The sequence below is a fragment of the Onychostruthus taczanowskii genome, unplaced genomic scaffold (assembly GCF_017590055.1).
Source record: "Onychostruthus taczanowskii isolate IOZ18803 unplaced genomic scaffold, ASM1759005v1 scaffold19, whole genome shotgun sequence".
NCBI lineage: Eukaryota > Metazoa > Chordata > Aves > Passeriformes > Passeridae > Onychostruthus > Onychostruthus taczanowskii.
This window is the reverse complement of record NW_024499128.1, coordinates 9,206,889-9,229,716: the sequence shown is the minus strand read 5'-3', so window position 1 is coordinate 9,229,716 and position 22,828 is coordinate 9,206,889. Positions and strand designations below refer to the sequence as shown.

The 22,828-nt window shown below is 42.8% G+C and overlaps 1 protein-coding gene across 2 annotated transcripts in view; it reads left to right on the top strand.

Annotated features, from left to right (window-relative positions):
• Nucleotides 1-22,828, top strand: part of MAD1L1 (mitotic arrest deficient 1 like 1) — a 350,409-nt gene that overhangs the window by 166,223 nt on the left and 161,358 nt on the right. For both annotated transcript variants that reach the window (XM_041401934.1, XM_041401935.1), the window contains exons 13-14: nt 1,560-1,616; nt 18,882-18,970. In XM_041401934.1, coding sequence (XP_041257868.1) covers nt 1,560-1,616; nt 18,882-18,970 — 146 coding nt within the window. The remainder of the gene's footprint in view (nt 1-1,559; nt 1,617-18,881; nt 18,971-22,828) is intronic.

Here is a 22,828-nt window from a genome sequence, read left to right as displayed (position 1 = left end):
TGTTATTGTACCTCCTTCAGTAGCAGTAGGGAAAAGTCTTTCCCAGGTGTCTGCAAATTTACAGCTCCCTGATGTTTCCACATCAGGCTTGGTGATCATTTCATTTGCTCTCTTCCCTCGCCTGTCCAGGCACTCCAGTTTGGGTTGGGGCTGGCATCTCCTGCAGTGTTTAATGAGTGTGTTTCCTTCTCCTGTGCCAGGTCCCAGGCTTGTGTTAAAACCCTTTTCATCCTATTTCAGTGTCTCTTCCTTAAATAATGTCACATCATCCCCGGCCCTGCACAGCAAGAAGCTGAAACTTTTTCAGTTTCTGCTGAGCTCTGGGGCCAGGGAAATTTGGAACTGTTTGCTTGTTTGTTGGCAAAATGGAATTTCTGCTGTGCTGAGCCCTTAGACTGTATTTTTTATTTAATTATTTGCTTGCATTTCAGTGCAGTTAGCCTTCAAAGCTGAATGTTTTGCTTTTCATTGTAATAAACTGCTTGCTGTTTGTCTTTGGTTTGGATGTGGCACTCAAAAGACTCATTTCATATGTGGTGAGAAGTTGAGAGACTGCAGAGGGTTTTAATGAATATTTACTTGAAATTACATGAATCAGTTTGTGGAATAGTTGTTTTTATTTCTTTTATTTGTTTACATTGTTTAAATTATCTTATCTGTCATCAGTGACTATTTTTTGGGCTTTCTGCTAAGCAGAGAAAGGCTGATTGCAGCCTAGCAGAGTGTTAGAAAATCAAGGATGTGGGAAGTAATAGCATTTGTGTATTATGTGTGGCTTCTCTTAACTGTCTCCTAAATACCCATTTGGTTTGAAATCCTTTTTCATAAACAAAACTCTGTAAAAGATCCTTTTTTGAGTCAAGTTCCTGTTTCCCCTTAGATTATGCCAGGATAACCAAAGGTATTTCTACTTTGGTTTGAGATTCTTTACATTTCAAATTTCCCTTTTAAAAAGTAGAAATGCTGCATTGAGATCTTTTCTCATGGAAATTCAAGAGGTTTATGTTAAAGACCAGATTTCCTTGATGTCTTCCCACAGCATTTTGGAAAGTTTCCAAACCCAACCCTGGACCCCAGAAATTCAGCAGAACATTTTCTATGAAGTTAGCTTGGAACACACACTCCTTTCAGGAGCTGTGGAGCTAAACCTTCTCTTCTTCAAAGTTAAACTGGGCAAAACTGGGTGGATTTAAGATCACTCTTTGTGCAGCTTCACAGAAATTGAGTGGAGGCACAGTTCTGGCTGGACCATGGGACTGAAATTTGGGCTGGCTTATCTTGTGGCATTCTCTGTAATAAACCTGTTTTTTCTTGTGCAGATAGACTTCAGGCTCTTTGGGATAGGACTGTCTCATGGCATGGGATGCTGACAGGACAGAACAAGACCAAATACTTATAATTCCTTCTCAATGCCATGAAAATCACGGTGCCATATGTGATTTTTTTTTGGGTGGGGGGAGTGGTTAGGGATGGCAACAAGAGTCTTATTAAACTTCCAAAATTAAATCCTAGACTTAATTTCCTTTTGGTTTTCTTCTTTTCCCCCCTGTGTCTTGAAGGCTCAGCTGTCTCAGGTTCTGGAAGAAGTGGGAAACCACAAGCAAAGAGCAGAATTGGTAAGTGTTCAATTTCTGCGTTTTTTTTTCCCCTGGTTGTTTTACAGAGCAGTAATATGCAAAGTTCAGTTCATTTAAACAGTGGATCAGTTCCAAATATGCAGAAATGAACAGCAAATAAACATTGCAAAAGTTGTGTTGCTGCTGCCAGTCTTGGCACTCTGTCTCCATACTCACCTGGAAAAAGTGTTGGATGAGATCTAGTGGTCTGTCTTCATTTTTCTGGCAATTCCTTTTCTCCTTACCAGTTCTAGATCAGAAGCAAGCATTTAATTCCATACTGAATTAACTCCTTTCTTTGGGGTTCTTTGATTCAGTCTCAAGTGTTTAAAGGACAGGCAGATGAGATACAAGAGAATTACCACAAACTATTTTTTTATAATATCTGTTAATTTTCTGTGGGGTTTGTCTATTTTATTGGCACTTCCCTCAAGGACCAAAAATAATAAAAGGACACAAAACCAGGGAGCAGGGAGGTTTATATTCAGTTTCATGACTCGAATATGATTTTTTATATGCAGGAATAAATGAGGTGTCAGTGTTAAGCTGTTTTGTGAACTGATATTTTTGCTAATAGATGAACTGTGGGATTCCTGCAACTTTTCCTAGTCACAAGGAAAACCTGATCAGTATCCAAGATGCAGAGACTCATTCTGTAGATGTGATTAATTTTATTACTAATACAAAAACAAGCCTGCAGCACTGGATAGTAAGTAGGTGCTAAACAGACATCTGTTCTAAAATCCAAATCATAAACTAGAGTGCCAACACTGGTCTTTTTAGACTTGTGCTGAGCTCTAGTAGGGCACTGAAGGGCAGGATGAGGTGCCCCTACTGTGCTATTAATGGGTTGCCATACGTCTGTTAGGATCTTTTTTTTTAATTTGTGCCTCTTGCTGTTCCAACATCAGATTTTCCATCATGAGAGCATTAATTGATTCCGGTTCTGGGGTGGTCTCACATTGTGGGCAAACATTTTTGTATGCCCAGCTGCTTTCTGTGGTGACACAGGCCACAGCTGATGCTTCCAAAGAAAACTGAATTAATCCTACTTACCATCTGATCTCATTATGTGCTGCATTGTAACAGTTTCAAATTCTACACAATCAATTTTGTGTTGTGCTCACTGGATTTATCAGAAGAAAAACTTGCTGTTATGTTTTAAATTTTCTGATGTTATGGAGTTGGTTTTTTTAACATTTCAAAGTTTTTCTTTTGAGCTCATTAAGCCTGGTTTTTGAGTTGTTTGCCTTCAAAAATTCCTTGTATTAAGTGGGCTAGCAGAAGCTGGAACTTCCAGTGTTAAAGCATTAATTGGTGTTGTGCATCATCCATCAGAGGATGAAGCTACAGTCAGTGTTCAGTGCCTATTCCCAAGGGTTTCTCAGTGGAAAACTGCTGGTTTTGTGATCTTCCAGTAACTCTTACATCAGCCTCCAATGAACAGGCTGTTTTCTGTGGTGCTTTAACCATGGATTGCAGATTGTGGGGTGTGGGCTTTATTCAGCAGCTTGAATCTATTCAGTAAATGCAGGAGAGTTGATTCATACAGAGGAAAAGAGATTTCTTTTCCCCATATTTTCCCCTTTCAAGGGAAAACCCGACAGTTTAGCTCCTTCTTTTCACTGGTGGTAGATGGTTCTTCTGCATCGCCAGTCAAAAGCTCCCTGGTAGAAAAAATTGTCACTTTGTGTCTCCTGCAGTGTTGATGGTGACTGAGGTCTGTCCCCTTTGGAAGGGGCTGTTCCATAGCTGCCTGCCACAGGCTCTTGTGGATATGCAACCAACCCTACTTTCCTCCTGCCATCCAGCAAAATGCTCTTTATGTGTTTTTTTCCCCTCCCATTTCAGATCAGTGTCTCACCTGATCAGGATGGCCTGATTTGTAACTCCTTTAAATTTGACACTTCAGCAAAATTATTTGCCTGGTTTGGTTTGCTGGCCTCTCACCTTCCTTTTCATCCCTTTCACCTGTGAGCCTCCAGCCCCAGTTTGATGCTGAGCTGGGAATGCTGAAGGGCTTGTCCTGCTCTGGGTGCTGACAGATGTGGATATTGCTTTTCATCAGCTCTTGTGCAAACAGGCCAGTGGCTCTGAGTGAAATGGAACAAACACCTATCAGGTGCAGGTGCAGTCTGATGAGTCCTTTGGGCTGCTTCTGGGACAATCCTCTGTGCAGGTGACATCTCTGCTGCCACTCCAAAGAGCTCTGGTGGCTCTGCCACCCTCCTGGGGCACTGGAAGTGAAGAGCTGGGCTCTGGCTCCAGGGCCCTGGCTGACAGCACCTCACTGAGAGAACCAAGGACTTCTTTCTATTGCTGGGGGCATCTCTGGTGCCCTGGTCAAGGAGTCATCCTTTACATAGCAATATTTAAAAGTACAATACTCGTGGGATAAGTCTGATGGGGTCGTGGCCTCAATACAACAGTATCTGCACATTCAGGGCCTCTCCTCTGAGGACAAGCTCAGGGAATTGTGTCCCCAGGGACAGTGGCAGAGGAAGGGTGGTGTGTGTGATAGGGAGCCCTGTGCCAGGCCAGAGCACAAGGTCCTGTAGAGGAAAATGGGATGCCAGTGGAATGGAGTGGCTCTTCTGACTGCTCCAGTGCAGGGGTTCTTTGCTTGTCAACTGAAAGTGAGCGTGCTACTGAAGGAACAACAAAAAAGGAAATTTAAATGTCTTCAGTTAATTGCAGTTGACAAGACAAAGGCAGTTTGACTTTCCAGTATTAATTAGCAAACCCATACTAATTAGCTTGTATAAGCACAATTCATGCCTCTTTCCCTAAATGCAATTAATATTGCAACTGAAGACATCTCTGGGCTGTGCCTCTGTATCATTAACACACTTTGCCCTAATTAGACACGGCCAGTAGTGGCTGGAGAAATGAGCTTGTGATTACAACCATAAAAAACCCTCTAATATTTTATATCCTTCAGGGAGCTTGAACCTAGAATTTATTTTTTGATTTAAGAAAAATTACCCTTATCATTGTGCTATGTAATTAACAATGAAACTTGGATTTTCCTCTCCCTCTAACCCTTATTTTTTTTTTTTTTCACAGTTTAAGCATGTTCATACTGTAAGGGAACAGTGTGTGCCCATAAGACACATAAGAGTCACCACTCTTCACTCTTAGTAGGGCTCAGGTCCCTGAGCTGCCCCAGAGATCCATGGGGTTTTTCTGTCTTTTATTTGCTGAATGTTTGTTGGTTCCTTTTTTTTTTTTTTTTTTTTTTTTTTTTTTTTTTAATTTTATTTGTATGAATGTGCACTTCTCTGATAATTTCATCAGCACTGGAAGTTTTCTTTATTGGGGCTGGTGCTACAGCGTGTTTATTTGCAGGCTGTGCAAGGAGGTTGCTCAGAGTTCACACAGCTCCCTGATCTGTGGTGCCAGGATCTTATTTCTCATGGTATGTTAGTTTAGTGCTCTACTGGTCTAAAGCTGAGGGAGAGCTTCACTCAAACCAAAATAATATTTGTGGAAAATGCCTTCTTGTTTGTTATATTATTTTTCTTTGCCTCCCCTCAGGGAGGGAAACAGAAGACGTGTTTGTTTTTGTAATTTTCGTTTGCCTTTTTCATATCCCTTTATAGACAGGAGGAGATTGTTTGGCTCAAGCTTGCCATCCAAGCAACAGCTCTGCTCTCTGATCTTACTCTTTCTTCCAGTCTGGTTGTGTAGCAGGGGGCATTCATGTCAAGATTTTTTTGTTCTCCATCATTAATCCCTGAGGGAAGTTGGCTTGGTATTAAAAAAGCATCACCTGTATTTTCATTACCCTGAGGTGCTCTGGGTATCTTTTGGCTTTCATCTTCAAAAGACAGCTTGGCCCATGTGGGCTCTGAAATCTATAGACTGCTCTTTGGAACAAATTAAATTTCACCCTCCAGCAGATTAAAAAGGATGGATATAAGAATCAGAGGAATTGCTTAGCAGGGTGGGAGGTAAAGAAGATTTGAAGTCCAAGAATGCAGCCGTCACCAAATGAATGGCATAAATTGAATGTCCTTACAGAGAGAATAAAGACACCTTAAAATTAATATAATCAACACCCCTTGCCTTGAGGAAAAGTGTTGGTTAACCCTTTGCAGAGAAGAGGAGACCTTTATTTAAGAGCAGCAGGTCAGCAATAGTTAAAGAGCAAATCATGTGTTCAGTCTGATGAAGTCATAATGTTTAGGATTAATTTAAATGTCAGTGACTGCCTACACTGATGGTTATCAGGAGTAGAAATGGAGACAGAAAGGAGAGGACATGAAGGAAATAAACTCAGAGAACATGAGCTGGATGTAGTTGGGAACTAGCTGTTAACTGGAAGGCAACATAGAAAAGTTATTATCTATGTTTTTAATTTACCGGTAACACCAATGATAATAGGAAAAAATGTGAACTTTAGTATAGAAATACCTGCCCTGGATTAATGGCCAATAGAACTAATTTAATTCTTGTTTAAGAGTTACTGAACAGAAAGCAAGAAATACAACAGACTGAGAACAAGAACAAAAGTGGTGTTCCTTAGTGGAAATGTAAATTCTCTGTATTTTCTGTAACAGGAAGGCAATTAAATGTGGGACTAGAGGGCTGAACCACAGTAGTTATAAATAAAAATGAAGCCTTGCTGGAACATCTTCAGAACCAACAGGTTGGGAGGGGCAGGAGACTTCCTGCACTGACTGGTGCAGGAAGTCTCCATCTATCAAAAGTGTATTACATAATTTCTGAATTGATTTAGCAGGTGACAGCAAATCTCCTTCCCATGTGACAGATTTTATCCTAACACTTTATGTGAGGCCAGCAAAGCCAAGACAGATGAGCAGCGTGGCACTCAGCTGAGCAGCAGGGTGAATAGTTTTAGTAAGGCAATCTTAGAGAAATATCCACTTCTCAAATCAGATTGAAAAGCATGAACCTGGTTATAAAGAGACAGCAAAAGAAGCTAATCCAGAATGAAATGATATAGTAACAGAAGACTGGAAGAGGACTTTTAGATCATAAAGTCCAGTCCTTCAGTAACTGAGGCAAATTCAGCATATATCTCAGTCCATAAATTTATCAAGCTTGTCTTGAAACTGCTTTGGTTGTTTGTACCATTACTGTCATGGGAAGACTGCTCTGATAGGTGATATCTTCCCAGTTCCAACTGAAAATATATGTGCAGTTAATATCCATTTTTTTCTTGTGCTAATATTCTCCTTAAACTACAGTGACTGTTCTTCCTCCCTCATATTTATGCTGTGACATATTTATAGAGAACAATTGTTCTCTCCCAGCCTTTCATTTGTCTAGGTTAAACAAATCAAGCTCTTGCAGCCTTCTCTTAAAACAGGCTCTTTGGTTTCCTCATGAATCTTGCAGCTTGCTTTAAATCTCTTCCTCTTTCCATCTCTCCTTTGAAGATGAGTAATCAGAGTGGTCACGTCATTCCAGGTGATGTTCCAGCAGTAGCTTTTGCAGAAGTGTCTTCTACTGGATCATGGAGTAGGGGCAGGAACCTCTTCCACTTCTGTGGTGGAAGAGCAGAGCTGTATCCAGGTCATCACCCATTTCCAGTGCCACACAGTGCTGATGTTCATCCTGGGATCAGTTCATCTGCCCCACTCTGTCCTCCTCTCGAGTTTCTGGCTGAGGAAGGCTCATTTTGTAGGAGCTGTTTTGGGACTTGCACTCTGACATTTCAATTCTGTGCTGTTTCTTCTGTTTTCATGTAGTTTCCTCTTTCTGATCAGTTTATGCTCCTCTGTGGTAAAGCTTCTGTGCTCTCAGTAATTGTGTTTGTGCATTTGTATTTTTAGACCAAAGGCCTTCATTGAATTTTGTTTGTTTTGAATGTGTCTGAGACATCTTTTTCTCTATCAGGTAGCTTTAGTTTTACTTCAGCAGAGCCATTTGTTGCTCATTTACTTCACAGTGTTTATATCATTCTTCATCTTATCATGTGATCCTGTAAATTCTGAATTATGAGTTGTTAGAAGAGGGGGATGGTTGTGCAGGAATCATTGATGCCCTGTTTTGACTCTTCCCCCTGTTTTTACTGTGGAGTTTTGGTTCTGAAGGTGGACTGAAGCCTAGAATAGAGGGATGGGAGCACACTTGTCCTTTCCCTTTGAGAGCTCTCAGTGCCTGTTGTAAACAACTACATTAAAACTGGTCCCTGCTATTCCCCACGGGGTGGGAATACAGTGAGCTCTGAGGTACATAGACAAGGTTATTTTTTTCTCCCTCTCTTAGCCTGGGGCATGATGAACAGCCTTAGTTGTTGTGTTGCACCTGCTGTGTGCTCCCTCTTGGAAAATTCATGTTCAACACACAAAAGCATGGCACCATCAGAAACATCTGCTGCACGTGACCGTGGGCAAAGCAGGGAGTGTGGAGGAATCCTTGGGATCCTGGTGGATGAGAGCTGCCAAACGGCTGTAAGCTGGAGAGGTGATCAGCATTACACCTCTGCACGTTGCTATCTCAATGCTGTTTTAATTAGGTAAGAAGGAGAGACTTAGTGAGTCAATTCTTGTGGTTTATCTCTGTTTTAAAAATCTAGCCAGGCACATGGGATCAAATAGCACATTCCCTTCAAATTAAAAAGAAATAAACAGTCTGTTTAAAAGTCCCATTACACAAATGAACCTGCTGTTGGATCCATTAAGGTGGAAGTTTTATGGGACACGGCAGCACGGTTTGGTTTCAGCAGGATTGTTTTCATTTGCTCCTCCAATGTGATAAGAGCTGACACACAGGGTTAGCACTGTCAGGAGGAAGAAGTGTGGCTGCCTGGAGAGCTGCTTTCCTGCTGCCCTTCCCTATGGGACAGGTGCTGGCCAGACTGGGGTAAATAGTCTGACCCAGACCTGAAGAGCAATTCCAGTTCAGATGGGACTCATGGACATTTCCCTAATTCCCAGCCCATCATTTGGGGTGGCCTCCATGCCACAAGTGTACTCCTAAAACCTGAGCTGTACTGACAGGCATGATGGTAACAGGGACTGGAGAGGGAGGAGTGGGAAGGTTTTTTCCTCTTCAGCTGTGAAGCAGAGGAGAAAAGTGAGTAGTTGTCCTGTTCAGAGGGTGCTGCAGCTGCAGTGGTCCTTGTCTGTGGCACTGTTGTCACTAAAATCTGATTTACAATGAGTTACTTGGTACTATCAGAGGCTTTATTATACTAGGCACAGCCTGGAGATGTAAAAAGGTTCTTTAATAGACATGCAAGAATTATGCTTTTCCAGTCTTCATTCATCTCTACAGAACCTATAAGAAGTTTATGGGCTACCTCAGACTCACTTGGTTCAATTTAGCTGAGCTAAAAATTCCTGGAAAATGCAGGGGCTCTTCATTCTGTTCAGCACTTCGAGAAAACCAGGTGAGAGGTCTGGGATACCTCTAGGATTCTGTCATTTCTGCTCTTTATTCTGCCTTCCTAAAAGGCAGCTTGGAGAAGCTGTAGAAGGAGCATGAAGTGTCAGTGCATGTCCAGAGAGGGAAAGGAACAATTGGGGCTGTTGAACAATTGTTTAAGAACAGGACAAAATAATAACTGATTTACAGCTTCCTTGTAACAAGGTTGGAGACCAGTTTCCTCCTGCTTTCACAACTCTGGGAAGCTGTGCCTGCATTGGAAGAGGACCATCCTGAGAGATCTGATGCAAGAGATCCAATTCTGTAAGCACAGCTTGTTCTGAACATGCAGGGGGATGTGAAGCTCTCCAGCTCTGGGATCTGGGGGGCCACGGAGGGCATGTTCAGAGGATGTGCCAGCAGATCAAAGGTTGCTGGATACTTCTCTTCTTGCCTGGGGCTGGCTTTGTGTATACAAAAAGGGAGATAAAGGCTTAAAAAAAAAAATTTAAGTTTCAAGACTTAGTCCTTACACTGACAGCCTAATCAGCTTGTTACATCATTTGTTTTCAGTCTTTTTGTGTCTGTGTCCTTAGAAGAGCTTGTTCCCAGTGTTTCTTGCCTTTGGCTGATGGTTGCTGGGGGTAGGTAGTAGCTGTGGCAGGCTGGGGTCTGTCAGGGCAGCAGAGTCCTCCAGCAGGAGGATAAACTCAGTTTATCCACAGAGACAAGGAGATCATAGAGCAGAATTTTTCCTATGACCTCTTGGTAAATAATGAATGGCAGAACCCTACCTCTTTAGAATTGCTTAATTGAGGCTGACAACTCTTTGTTGTATTACAGAATCTGACATGTCATGAGAATTTAAACTTATTTATTAATATTTCATTAACCTCTAAAGACTGGCTGTATAAAATCTAGCTCCTGCCAGGCCCTGTCCTGTTAATGCTGTGTTCAGTGCTAATGTCATCACTGCACATCCAGTACACCTTTCCTCTGAGCTGGGCCTCAGAGTTTATTGTTGGTGGCAGCAAGAACATGTTCACCAAAGGTTAAAATGCCAGGTTTGTGCTTTGGCACCAGAGTTGAACATATGGTATTTGAGAGGGAATTGCTGTTTGCCTTTCACTCTGTGACTGCTGCTGGCAACTGAAGGGCTCTGCAGGCATCATCCCAGAGGCTGAAATGGGCAGAGCAGTCTTGGCAGGGCCCTGTGACATTTGGGTTTTGGCACCAGGAGAGAGATTGCTCACTTTTTATACATTAAAAACCCACTGCTTTTTGTCACAGGCTAATCTGAGGATGGGTCATTTAACTAGAAAATATTCAACCTGCTCTGCTTAACCTGTTCTTTGGGCAGGGTTTGGGGAACAAGGCTCTGCAGCTTCCTTTAAAGCAGCTTTAAAGCAACTGGGAGGCCCTGTCAGGAGAGCTGCTGCTTTCACATAGCTGGGGCCCTTGCCCCATCTTCACATTTCCCAACTCTGGGAGTTCAGAGAGCAGCTTTAGCAGGCAGCTCAGCTGGCCCCTCTCAAGCTGTGCCAGCAAACAGAGCTCCCAGCCGTAGTGAACTGCAAAATTGGTCTGGAGCTGCAGCAGGAGTGAGGGAGCTGCTCCTAAAAGCACAGGCTGTGTGTTGTTCCATGTGAGCAAGGGAAAGAAGATTAAGTTCAAGCACTCAGTGAAGGCTCCTTTGCTCTCTTTACTTTATTAAGCAGGATTGATTCCACTGTATTTATGTTAGAAAACAAAGAAACAAAAATGGATGTTGGATTCTTCTTTCCCCTTTGATCTTCCTAGGTGCTTGGTAACTGCATAGATTCTTCTCTGTTTATTATGTGATGATTTTTCAACAAGAAAACTGATGGGGGGAGTGAGAGGTGGGATTACAAGCTCCTGTTTGATGAGAATTCTTGACTGAATACTCAGGAAACTCCTCGAGGCTATATTTTTAGGAAACAAACTGTATTCAAACTCTGTACGGAGGAGGTATGACATCTTTGCAGATTTATTTGTTGCTTTGCCTGTAAATTACAGCTGCTAGAAGACTTGATTCTAGCAAAATATGCCTATTCCTGCATGAAAGAAGTGATTTGTGTGATGCTCTTCTCAAGAGCAGACAACTCCACTGTGCCAGCACCTCGGCTACACTGGGCAGGGAGGTGGCACATCCAGTCTGGCACCTTGACAGGCTCCCTAAACAGGCTCTTATTCTGTGTTTTGCTGTTCTAACCAGGAGTAATGGGTAGGAGGTGTCAGCCAGTAAAGGCTAATTACTCCAGAGTTGCCTTCTCTCGGTGGACACCAGCTGTTCTGTTCTCCCTGGCTGGGAGGAGCTTTCGGTAGTAATTAAAGGAAACAGTCATCTACACGCCTGGTGGAAGTGGTGGAGCAAGGCTGATAACAGCAGAGGGCTCTGAGCTGAATGAACATGGAAATTAGGTGATCCCTCTTCAGAATGAGCTGTTAGAGCAAAGAGAGGGGTTTTGGATGTGGAGCTGTCAAAGGTGTTTTGCTGTCAAGCAGTGGTAGTGAGGTCTCATAGCCGTGCCTGTGAGCGTGGGCAGGGCAGGCAGAGAGGAAGAGATTCCTTGTCTGCTCCTTTCTTGGAGTGAGGGCTGAAATGTGTAATTATACTTGAATAAACTCATGGGTTTAAATTAACATCTTCAGTTTCCCTGCTCGGTGTGTCTCTTGTACAAGATGTTTGCTCTTCTTCCCTATGAACTTTCCAGGTTTGTTAATTTTGAGCTCTGAGCCAGCTTCCATCCATCTGAAATAGTAGTAGTGCTTATTTCCAAAGTCACATCCTGCACCCATCCCAGATCACTAAAGAGAAATAAATACAGCACCAGGGAAGGTGGGTGGGTGGGAATGGTGGGCATCTGGTGGTGTTGGGGTGTGAGAAGACACTTGAGAGGGGCAGGAGACCAAGCCCTGGAGCCAAGATATGTTGTAGGTGTTTGGGGAAAAGCTTGTTGGATGGGTTGTGCAGGAGGAATTTGGGGCTTTGGGGGTGTGATGTGGTGGTCATTCCTTCTTCACGTGCTTGCAGCTGGGCAGGCAGCTCAGGTTTGGGCCATTCTGGGACCCATGTGCCATTGGCCTTATTTTGCAGAACAGTTTCCTGCCATACCCTCTCCTGCTGTGATTAGGTATGGAAACCACAGAGTGGCTGGTTTGAATAGGCTGGCTGTGCATTTGTCCTCTTGTTCCTTTGCAGCAGGGCTGAGTTCAGCTTGCTGAGCCTGTCTGGAGTTTCCCCAAGTGGTGCTGGTGCCACACAATGTGGAGGGGAGGTGTTGGAAGGCAAGCTGCAGGCTGCCTGAGCATTGGGAATCAGAGGGGAGAGAGGTGAATGCTCGTTAAGGCTCCCTTGGGGTAGATGAATTAGTTAATGACTATGCTGTGCTTTGAAAATGCAAATGCTGTGTCAGAGCTAAGTCTGATTATAATAATCAATCTTCCTTTGGAGAGGGTGCTGGGTATGAGGAAGGGGGAGAGTGATGAGACTGGGGCTGAATTTTTAGAACACAGATCTGCATTTCTGTGCTGTTCTTAAGGAACACGATGTTGCCTGAGAGGTCAGCAGAGCTGGGGAGGGGCAAAAGGTGAGTTTGGGAGGAATCATCCTGGCAAGCACCAGTGGGTCTTGGCAGGCTAAAGTTAATTTTGTAATTTTGTCCCTTATGATTGCCCTGGCTGGAAAGGGAGAGGTTGTCAACTGCTCCTGTGTGTGAGCTACCCCTGCTAATGGGAAAGATAGAAACTGCCTCATAAGCAGGGTCCTCCAGGGATGGGGGAGAGGGAGGGTGGCTGCTGCAGACGTCCAGCCCTGACAGCTCCTTCTCCCCTGGCACTCCATTCGTTTGTAGCAAGCGTTCCTAGTAATTACACCTCTTAATTTAGGAGAGCGAGTGGGAGAAAGGAATATAAATTTGTGTATTAACTTTGGAGATTGGAAATAGGGCAAGTGAACCTTCTCTCTGGGAGATTATATTTGGAAATGAAATAGAATGACATTTGGTATAAACTTGAAAAATTGCTCTCTTTTTACTGCAACAGGAGGAGAAAAGCCACAATCCAGACTGTATTGGAGAGAAGCAGAAGTCAGCATATGTCCATTTCCCAGTGTGTGTGTATCTACAATGATATATATGCATGAGTACATTTTTAGGAAAGTGTTTGCTGGGAGGTTGCTCCTAGCCCTGACTTCTCAGTGATAAAAGCACAGCAAGTTTGTTACAGATGGTGGAACCCCTAGAGACTGGTGACTGTGATCCAGCCAGCCTTCATCTTCCAAGAGAAAAAAAAAATACTTTTTTTTTTCCTTAGCCGAGTGGGAGATGGAAAGTTCCAAACCACTTTTTGTTTAATATCTGATTTTCTTTGGCTTCATTGCTTTTGTTTTCACAATGGCATCAAGGTTTAATTTTCCCAAGAAAATGTACCAACTAATCCTGGTCTGCTTAGCCTGTTTCTAAATGGCAGGCAATATTTTGTTTTACAAGTACTGTCCTACTTTTTGAAGAAGAGTAAAGTTCACAAGGAAATTCGGTGAGGCTTAGTTCTCCCTCTGTGTTCTTCTCTGCAGATGTTTTGGGGGAACAGCCCTTTGGAATGCCAGTGATTGGGTGCATGGAAGAGATGGTGGTGCTTTTGCTGAGCAGAATGATCTCTGAAGTGCTCAGCATGGTGTGTTACTTTGCTATGGATTTGCTGGACACCCAAATTAAACTCAGTGGTGTTTCATGTATATTGATTTTTGATGCCAGATTTATAAGCTTATAGAGAACACCAAGCTTGCTGTGCTGCCTTGTGGGAAGAGGCAGAGAAGCTCCTTAGTCTGCTGCATCCAATGGAGAGAAGCACAAATGGCACCACTGTCATGTCAAGGTCTTGGTTTGCCTGTTTTCAGACCCCAGAGTATGGGTCACACTCGGGGTCCTGTTTCTCTGTTCTTGTCTATTTTAGCGTACACTCTTCCTTTCCAAGTCTCCTTGGTGTTCATACATTTTAAATATTTATGTACTGAAATAGCTCCTTGAATTGTGTTGAGACTTGTAGTCCAACACAACCTCTCAATTCACCTTTCCACGCTGGCTCTGTGCAATTCAGTTCCCATTTATCTCTGCTGTTCAAAATCAGCTCTTTTGCTGAGGAAGGCCTTTCAAAGGATGTTGCATCAGCCCATTGTTAAATAAACCTTTAGACATTTATAATGGATTCAGCATTTCCTGCTTTTTACATTTCCAAAAATGCTGAATGACGTGCAGACACACTTCATCAGGATAAGATTGCTGTATCAGCCCCTCACTAAAATGCACTCATTATTCAAATAATGACTGTATGTCTCCAGCATGTGTTCTGTGAAATGTGTGTACATGATGTGGGCGAGTAAACCAGCCCCCATATTTTTTTTTTTTCAACATGCAAATCCTACTTTGGCAGTGAGTTGAAATACTTCAGATTTTGAGTCCTTTACTACCCAAAATGAGTCACCTGAACAGAGATTTGATCATTGTTTTGGGCAGTGTGTTTAAAACTTTCAGAAGTTTGTAAATGTGGTTTTCAAGGCTGACTGATCTGACCTGTGATAAGCCTCACTCTGAAAATGGGGTGTAGACAGCAGTGATCACTGGGAGGCTCTTGGAAAACTTTTCTCCATCAATGCTGAAACTGCTGGAGTTGAGTGTGAGGAACAACAGGTCTATGGCATTGCAGAGACTCAGGGTGCTTGCTTGGAGGGGACAAATATGGGTCAGAAATGACAAATGCCAAAAATAGACTAAGAAAATCAACTCTCTAAAGTTCTGTTTCTTCTAGCTGTCAGGAGATGAATTTATAATTTTGTTTTTCCTGTCATATGTCTTTAAAGAATTGCTACAGAAGACAGAAGCAGTGAGGAACATATTTCTTACCCTGCTGTGGGTGTTTGCTATGTCATTAACACTTGGAGGAGAACCACCTTCTTGGAATCTTGTCCAGGCAGGTTTAAAAGTAAGGCTGAAAGAAGAATGATATTTCATATAATTAAATACTAGATGAAAATGCATCCATGTTCTTCCTTCTTATTTTTCTCATTTGGTAAATAATGATGGCAGTACTTATTTTGGAAAAATTATTTGCACTTCATCTTTTGGGGCACTTGCATATTTCTGACAATGGACATTCTAAAATTAGTCTATATCCTGTATGTGTCCTGATCACTTTTTATTGAGAGTAATAAAGCTGTGCTGGAATTCATGCTTAAGAATTGAAAGAGATAAAATAGTTCAGGATAAATGGGATTATTTTAGGGTGAGAACAAGGGGCATCAGTATATTTTGGGAAGGGAACAACACATCCTCAAAATACTAAGTACCTGTTCATGTGTTTTATTCATCCATGGGCTCTGATATTACTCATTATTCTGCCTTATCATAAAAACCTTAGGTAGCTTTAAAAACTATTAAAATAACAGCTTGGTTACTTTTCAAGTTGCTAATGTGTTCTGTAGGGTAGGAATGTCACTGGGGGTCTGATCCTGGGTGATATAATCCCTGAAGCTCCTGCCGATGAGGTAGGTCCTTGGGTCCCTCCTGTGCAGCTTTCAGGACAAGAGATGCAATGCTGCATTTTCACAACAGTGTTCCCTGTCTGCTCTCAATGCCAGTTAAAAGATCAAGGCTGACCTGGGTCGTTTGGTATGGAATGGGGGAATACAGCAGTGAGCTGTAATTTGAGCAGCCCTTTCCCCCTCTCTGCTTGGTAATGACTTCTACTAGTTTAATGTATTCAAAGCAATAAAAGTTTAACTCAGCCAGTCACATAAAATTATTGATAAAAATTGGAAGCGTTTAGCTAGGAATAGTGAGTTGGTTCAAAAAGCATAAAATGCCTGCTGAAAGTGGCATCTGGTGAACAAGAGACCAGGACTGGAAATTAATTTAGGAAAGTGATGTGATGGGAATTAGGCAGAGAAAGCAGCAGGAGAGGTTTGGCTCTCCCTTTCCTTATCCTTTCTTGAGTCTTGGCACAGGTACTGAGAGGACAAGTGGACAGGAAGGGACAAACTGCCCCTGTGGTGAATTATTTCATGCTTATCACCCATTCCCAGAGCTATCCTGCGGCTGTGTCAAAGGGAATGGTCTTGAAAAGCTCCTCACCTCTTGGGCTTTATCAACAAATTCCTTTTTTTTAGCCATTCTGTTCATTCTTGTTTTGTCTTGCTGCTTGCACTCTATTGCCTTCAGAAAATCAGAACTGGGTCCCAAGAGTAAGCCACTCCAGCTCATCTCAACTAACTCTTTTCCTGGAAAAGACATTAATAACATAATAATAAATAGCATTTTTAATATCTGAATATGTTAAATATCTTTGTTGAGATAGGCAGTAAGGGATGTTTTCCTAATGATTGGCAGTAAGGGATGTTTTCCTAATGACTGCTAGGGATGAAACCTGGAAACAACACATTTTGAATGAAGTATTTAATACCTTCATTGTTTTACTTTCTTATTTCATAAACATTTGGTGAGCTCTGAATGGCAATAATTTCCTGTGGCACAAAATTGTGTCTTGGCCTGAACTTTAAATTTTCCAGTTGTTTTATTCCTAGTTCTGTGGAAGCAGGTCTGTGTCAGCATCTCACTCCTTGAGCCAGTTTCATCTGTAGTGATATCACTGTGTCCTTCTGTCCTTTCTCACCTCAGGCACATCAGATTTTCAGTCCAGGGAGTCTTGGTGCTTGCAAATTGGGAGGACATAAAAATGAGATGAAATGCCCTTACAGCCCGTGTGCCCTTTTCTCCTCATTCTCCTTCAGCAGCTTATTCTTAGAAACCCAGCAGAATCTCATCCTGCTGCTGCTGAGCATACCTGGCAGTAATTTGTCACTGCTGTGTATCAAGTGAGATGTTTCTCACAAGCTCCCACAAGCTCATGTGCATTCACTCTCCCTTCTCCTTTTCCTGTCACACACTCTGTTTTTTCCCCTCTCTGTGCAGCCACTACAAGAGCCCCCAGATCAGATTCCTCACCCAACTGTGAGGAATGTCCCCCTTGTCCCCGAGAAGGTGGCAGTGATTTATCTGTGTGGGTGAGCAGGTGCCACGTGGGCTTGAGGCTGAGCCCTCTTAGCCAGTGATAAATAATTCACCAGCCCTTCCATCTTCAAGTGCTGCCCTCACTCATCCCAGAAAGCATCCTCAAAGTCCTAACAGCAAAATCATCCAGGCTTCAGCAGACATGGGAAACAGGAGGCATAATGAGTGTTTTCCTGCTAGAAGTAGGTTGGAACTGAAGCCTGCTCCTCATCCCAGTACCTTTTATTCACATTCCTGGAATTATCTGGTGTGCTTGCTTTATCCCCAGCCATCTGTGATGGGCTGAGCTGGGAGAGATAAGCTCAGTAATCAGAAAATTGAGGGAAGCATTTCTGGCTGTGATAATCTTATCAGGCAGCTAATATGCATTAACATTTGTACAGCCTGATGATGCAGGTGGGCCTTTGCTTATTTTTTATTCCTAGATGTTTCTTGACAGGCAAGGGGAGAATGCAGGGCTTTTTGGGGTGTCAGGGGGAATTAGGTTAAAACATTTTTGGTGCTTTCTTCTGCTCTGTTCCTTTGGTGTCAGAAAGGAGTGGGAGCATAATCCAACCATCTATTTTCTGTCCTTTCCTGCGAACAGCACTGCCATGCTCTGCATGTCTTTTCTGGTAAGTATGGAAGGGCAAAGAAGGCAGCGTGTCTGAACTTCAGTTCTGTCTAAGCAATATGACTGTCTGTGACAAGATGCTCCTTTTTCTTGTATAATTGGAGAGTTTCTGCAAAAAGCTTGCAGAAGTTTGCCCTTGCAGTGTGATTTTACTCTACAAGTCTAATCTATGCTGTTGCAGGGAATGGTGTATTAATGGATTATTTCCCTGATGCTGAGTGCTGAACTCTCTGTGGTCCTAAGTTTTGCATTTATAATTAAGACTGGATTGCTTATTTTTTCCTCCTGGGTGAAAAAATATCATTTCCGTCACTAGATTTATTAGGGGAATTAGTCGACAGGTGGTAAAAAGACAGATGACAAAAGGAGGTCCAGAATCTCAAGGATGAGTGTGTGAAGAAGATCTTAGCTGGGAGAAGGTGTTGGAGCAGAAGCTTGAGTATCCTCTAGGTAGTTTGTCTCTGCTTGCACTTTATAATAAATCATTTTCTGAGGAGTTTAGAAACAGGTAGCATATGGAGTTTATCAATCTGTGCGTTGTCATGAACTCTGAATTTGGGATCCAGACTGCTACAAGTCAGGGAGTCTGGGAATTTTAGAGTCTGGGTAAGAAGTTCTCATGTCTGTAGAGTTTGGAAATACTTTCTTATGAGTTCCTACCCAAACAAAGCCAGAGGCAGAAAAATATTCTTAATTGTTTGTTTGTTCAGCCAGAGCTACCTGAGCAGCTAGAGCTGGAAGTGTATATTGGAAAGTGCTGGAAGTATTCCCCAGTCTTTTGGATTCAATGTATGTGTCTCAGAGCTGTTGTGGACAAGACAGTTTAATCCTGTGGTTCATTTCTTCTGGTAGGGGGGAATTGAGTGAGATTGAACTATCAATACTGAACCTCAGGTCCCAGCGAGCTCCTAATGCCACAGAGTCTTCTGCATCCCATTATCCAAGGGGGGAAATAGGGGAAATACCTGAAAGAGAAGCAGAAGCTTTGCTAGTAACATTCAACTTTTTGTGTCTCATCTGTTGTGGAGAAAATGTCAGGAAAGGCAAAAGGAATTGCAGAGGGAAGGAGAGTTCTGTGAGGTTTTGACACTCAGCGCAAGAGAAGTTGTGCTTCACATCTGTATCATGAGAAGTCTGCCCTGTGCAGAACCTCATGATTTCCTGCTCCCTTTGCTGGTTGTGTGTGCCCTTGGCAGTGCTGCAGGAACTAATGCCTTTTGTCTCTTGCAGCTGGAGGTGGAGATGAAGGTCCTGAAGTCTCAGCAGTGCACGGCTGAGCAGAGCACTGTCATCACCAAGGAGGAGGTGGACACACTCAGGTAGGCGAAGCAAGGGGAAGGCTGAGCAGATTCCACTCTTTTTGGTGGAGGTAATGAGAAGGGAAATGCCTGGGATAGTTCCACTGCCTGCTGTGGTTTTTGTCATCTCCTGGTGGAGCAGCAGGTACAGGAGCTCACCGTGCTAAAGTGCATGAAGTTTATGTGTATAGACTGCCTGTGTCCATGGGCTGCCTGCTGTTCAGGCAGTAGGGTGATGATCAGAACATATTTTCCTTGTATTCCTGAAGTAGGATGTTCTTTTTCTGAGCACAAGTTTTACTTTCTCACTGACTTTTATGGACATGAGGACCCCATGAAGCATTAGCAGAAACACTCAGCCCATGATCTGTCCTGCATTTAGAAACTTTATAAGCTTTGCTATCTTTTGAGAGGCTTCAGGCTCTTTTCTTCTCATGTTTGGGGTCTTTTGCTGTCAGTTAATTCATAAGCCTGGCTCCTGCATCACTATTCCCCCTCTTGACTGATTTCCTGTGGAAATAGCAGTGCCGTTTATTTGTTATTCTGACCAAATCTCGACTGTAAATACAGGATCTGTTGGCACATGTGTGAAGAGGTTTAGAATCCAGCTTTTGTACTGTTGATGCTGGTGTAGCACTGGAGATAAAAGAGGGATGTTTCCCCTTGTGCATTGCTGGAGACGGCAGAGGGGTACCTGTTGTGATTCAGTGAAAGAGAAGTTACAAAACAGCATTTCAGCAGAGGATACATGAGCATTTATAAAAGCTACAGTGAAGCTAAACAACCTTTCCATGTATTTATTAAAGCTTTTATAGCTTCCATTGAAAAGCAGGTGATACAATAAATACCGAGCACAAAAAAGTTCATCTATTTCTGAATGTTTAATAAAGTTCCTTTTATTTAAGTTGAGCAAATCAGGTCCTCACAGACCGAGTATTTTATTCTCAGCTGATGTAAGACTTTGGCTGGACTTTCATTTCTTAATTCTTTTATATTTTCAGCTCCATCCCAATAAAGTGTGACTGCCTCATAGGACTGAAAGCAAGGTTTTGCAGCAAGCAGAATCTGCAGAAAGCAGAAATTACTGGCCTGAGTGTTATGGCTTTGCTCTTGTGCTTTGCCTCTGGAGCTTGTTTTACAGCCTTGAAAGCCCAGTTCCATTGCAGGAGGGAGGTGCTTGAAAATAACACACGTTCAGCTAAGCCATTCTAATACATTTTAGGGTTGTACACCTAATCTTGGGGACTTGCTCCTATAGTTCCCTCAGGGTGCTGTAATAGTTCTGGAGGCCCAAGGCATACATCTTTTTAAATTCTATCATATGTTTGAGTTCTGCTAAAGAAGAGAATGCTATGACTTCCCTTTTTCAGGGAAATAAACCTGTCTTCATCAACTTTTGCCTTTTTTGGGTTTGTCTTAGCTCATTCAGGCTTTTCTGAATGAAAACTGGGGTTTACACTGCTGCAGGGAGTATTCAGCACCTCCTTGGCAGCATTAAACCTGTCACTCCTGATTAATAATGTGCCTGTGTATCAGTAAAGCCAGCAGACTGTCTGCTGTCTTCTGGGACCTGCAGGTTTGCAGAGTTTTTCTGCAGTGCCTCCCCAATCTCTCTCTCCCTGGCTGGTGTTGCTGCAGCACCCTTTCATCTGGGAGATATTCAGGCTCTTTATTTTCCCCTCCAAGACTCATTATTTGGTGTTTAGCTTCCCTGAACAGCATTTACTGACTATTACCTGAGCAGCTTCAGGGACACTGTGTGTAGGGGGAAGCAGCAGGACTGCCACAAAGTCCTGGCCACGCTGTGGTGGGACAGGCTCTTGGCAGTGGGAATGGAGATGTCTGGCTCTGCCCTGAATGAAAATCTTATTTCCTGGGCAGGGATGAGTGGAGCTCACAAAAAGCTGCTTGTTATGGGATTGTGGTGTTTGATTCAGCTCAACAGTAGCCCTAAAGGTCCTAGATGTTGTTTTTCCCTCTTTGGTTTTAAGGAATTTCTTTGATTACTAATCTCACTCTCTCCTCCTTCCACGAAAGGTGTCAAACCTTTCACACAAAGTATGTCCCAAACCCAGGCCAGTTCCCAGTGTGGTGGTTGATGGTGCAGAGCTGTTTTCCAATGATGGGCCATGGTCTGAAGTTTGTTTCAGCACAGCCCAAGCTTCTGCAGTTGTTTCACGTTGATATTTTGGTTTTTCATCTATCTTGCTCCTGAAGCTTTGGGTTCATAGCAGCCACAGTTCCATGTTCTAATTCTAGACTGGTTTTTTTCTGTCATTTTTACTGATCCACTTCTTGTTCTCATGGCTGATTTAAATACTTGTCCCAGGCCCCAATGCTGGTTATTTAGTTATAGAACTGTTCCACAAAGCTTAGATTTGTTTGATTTTGATCACTCTTTTCACTGCTCAGCTCCAACAGTAAATGCCTTGGTGCAAGGCATTCTTTCTGCTGAAGTTTTCTTTGCTGGAGCACTGTAAGCCAGTCCCTGCTCCTGTCTCCTTACTGTTGGCTTCTATTACTGCTTCAGACATCTTCCTACACTCTCAGGCACTCCACATCTGAGTGAGGAGAAATCTCAGAATTGACTCCATAAAGATTTTTTTCTTATGTTTCTAGACTTAAGCAGTCACTGAATATGGTTGGACTTTATTTTGCATTTTCTGGGCATTGTTCAAGAAACTGGGCCAAGTTCTTTCTTCACAGAAGAAGCTCCTTCTCAAAGGAACACAGAATAAATCACTGTATTCTCCCAGCCCTTTGGAGCTCAGGAAGAATGTGCTGTGATCCACATCAGAACATGCCTCATGGCTCAGCTGGATGTGTCCTCTCCATACAGCAGCAGTGAACTGGGTGGGTGTGATTAAAGAACAGAAGGGGTTTGGAGGAGGGCAGGGATCAGAATGGAAAGCATTAGGTCTTCTGTGCTCATCTTCCTCCTGTGGGCCTCAACAGCACCAGTTCACTCAATTTTATGTAGCTGCTGAGGAGAAAACACAAACTCCACTGTCACTCCTTCCTTCTACACACCACTGCCAGAAACTAATTCTGGGAGAAAACGGGGAAGAACACAAACTTCCAAGGTGGAAAGTGGGGAAAGAAATGCCACAGTTCATGAGGGAGTTATTTCCATCTCTATAGTTTATTGTAGTCTTTGAAATCCTGTAACCTGCAGGATGGCCTGTCAGCTCCTCTGGGCTGAGCCCAGCCTCCCCTGTTAGCTGCTGCCACAAAGACATGTGAAAAGTAGGAGGAACCACTGAGGCCAGCAAGAGGAGTGTGCAGAACAGGAATGGACTGTTGAGCCTCCAGGCATTTCCATGTAGACCCTGTGGAAGGGAGCTCACTTCTGGAAACAAAAGCAGGGGAGACATAAAGGAGGAAAAAAAATCCATATTAGTCCTTTGAATCTGTATTTACCTCCTGTGAGTGAACAAGAGCTTTTAAGAAAAATACCTTTTGTCTCATTTTTCTTTAGTATGGAAAGTAAATTTTCAGCCAGAAACTTGAAAGACTTTATCAGTTTTTCCTCCTTCTCTTGAGAACAAAGTGCTATTTCGTCAGACCTTTTATAACTTTAAATGTGAAACTCTCTCCCAGCATCATCGTTTCTGGAGAGACAATAAAAGCAGTGCTAATGCTGTAATTTCTCACACTTTTTGCTGCTCCCTCTGAAATAATATTTATTTATATTCTGCAGATCCTATGAAAAGAAACAGTGGTCAACCTATTGAGTTCCTCCACTGTAGGGTACAGCATTTGGGCATTAACACCTTTTAGAGGGAAGATGATAACTGTGCAGAAACTGGTATTTCAGAATCTATAAATAAAAGGAATGTATTTAAAAAGAACTTCACTAAAGACTTAAGTGGCAACAGC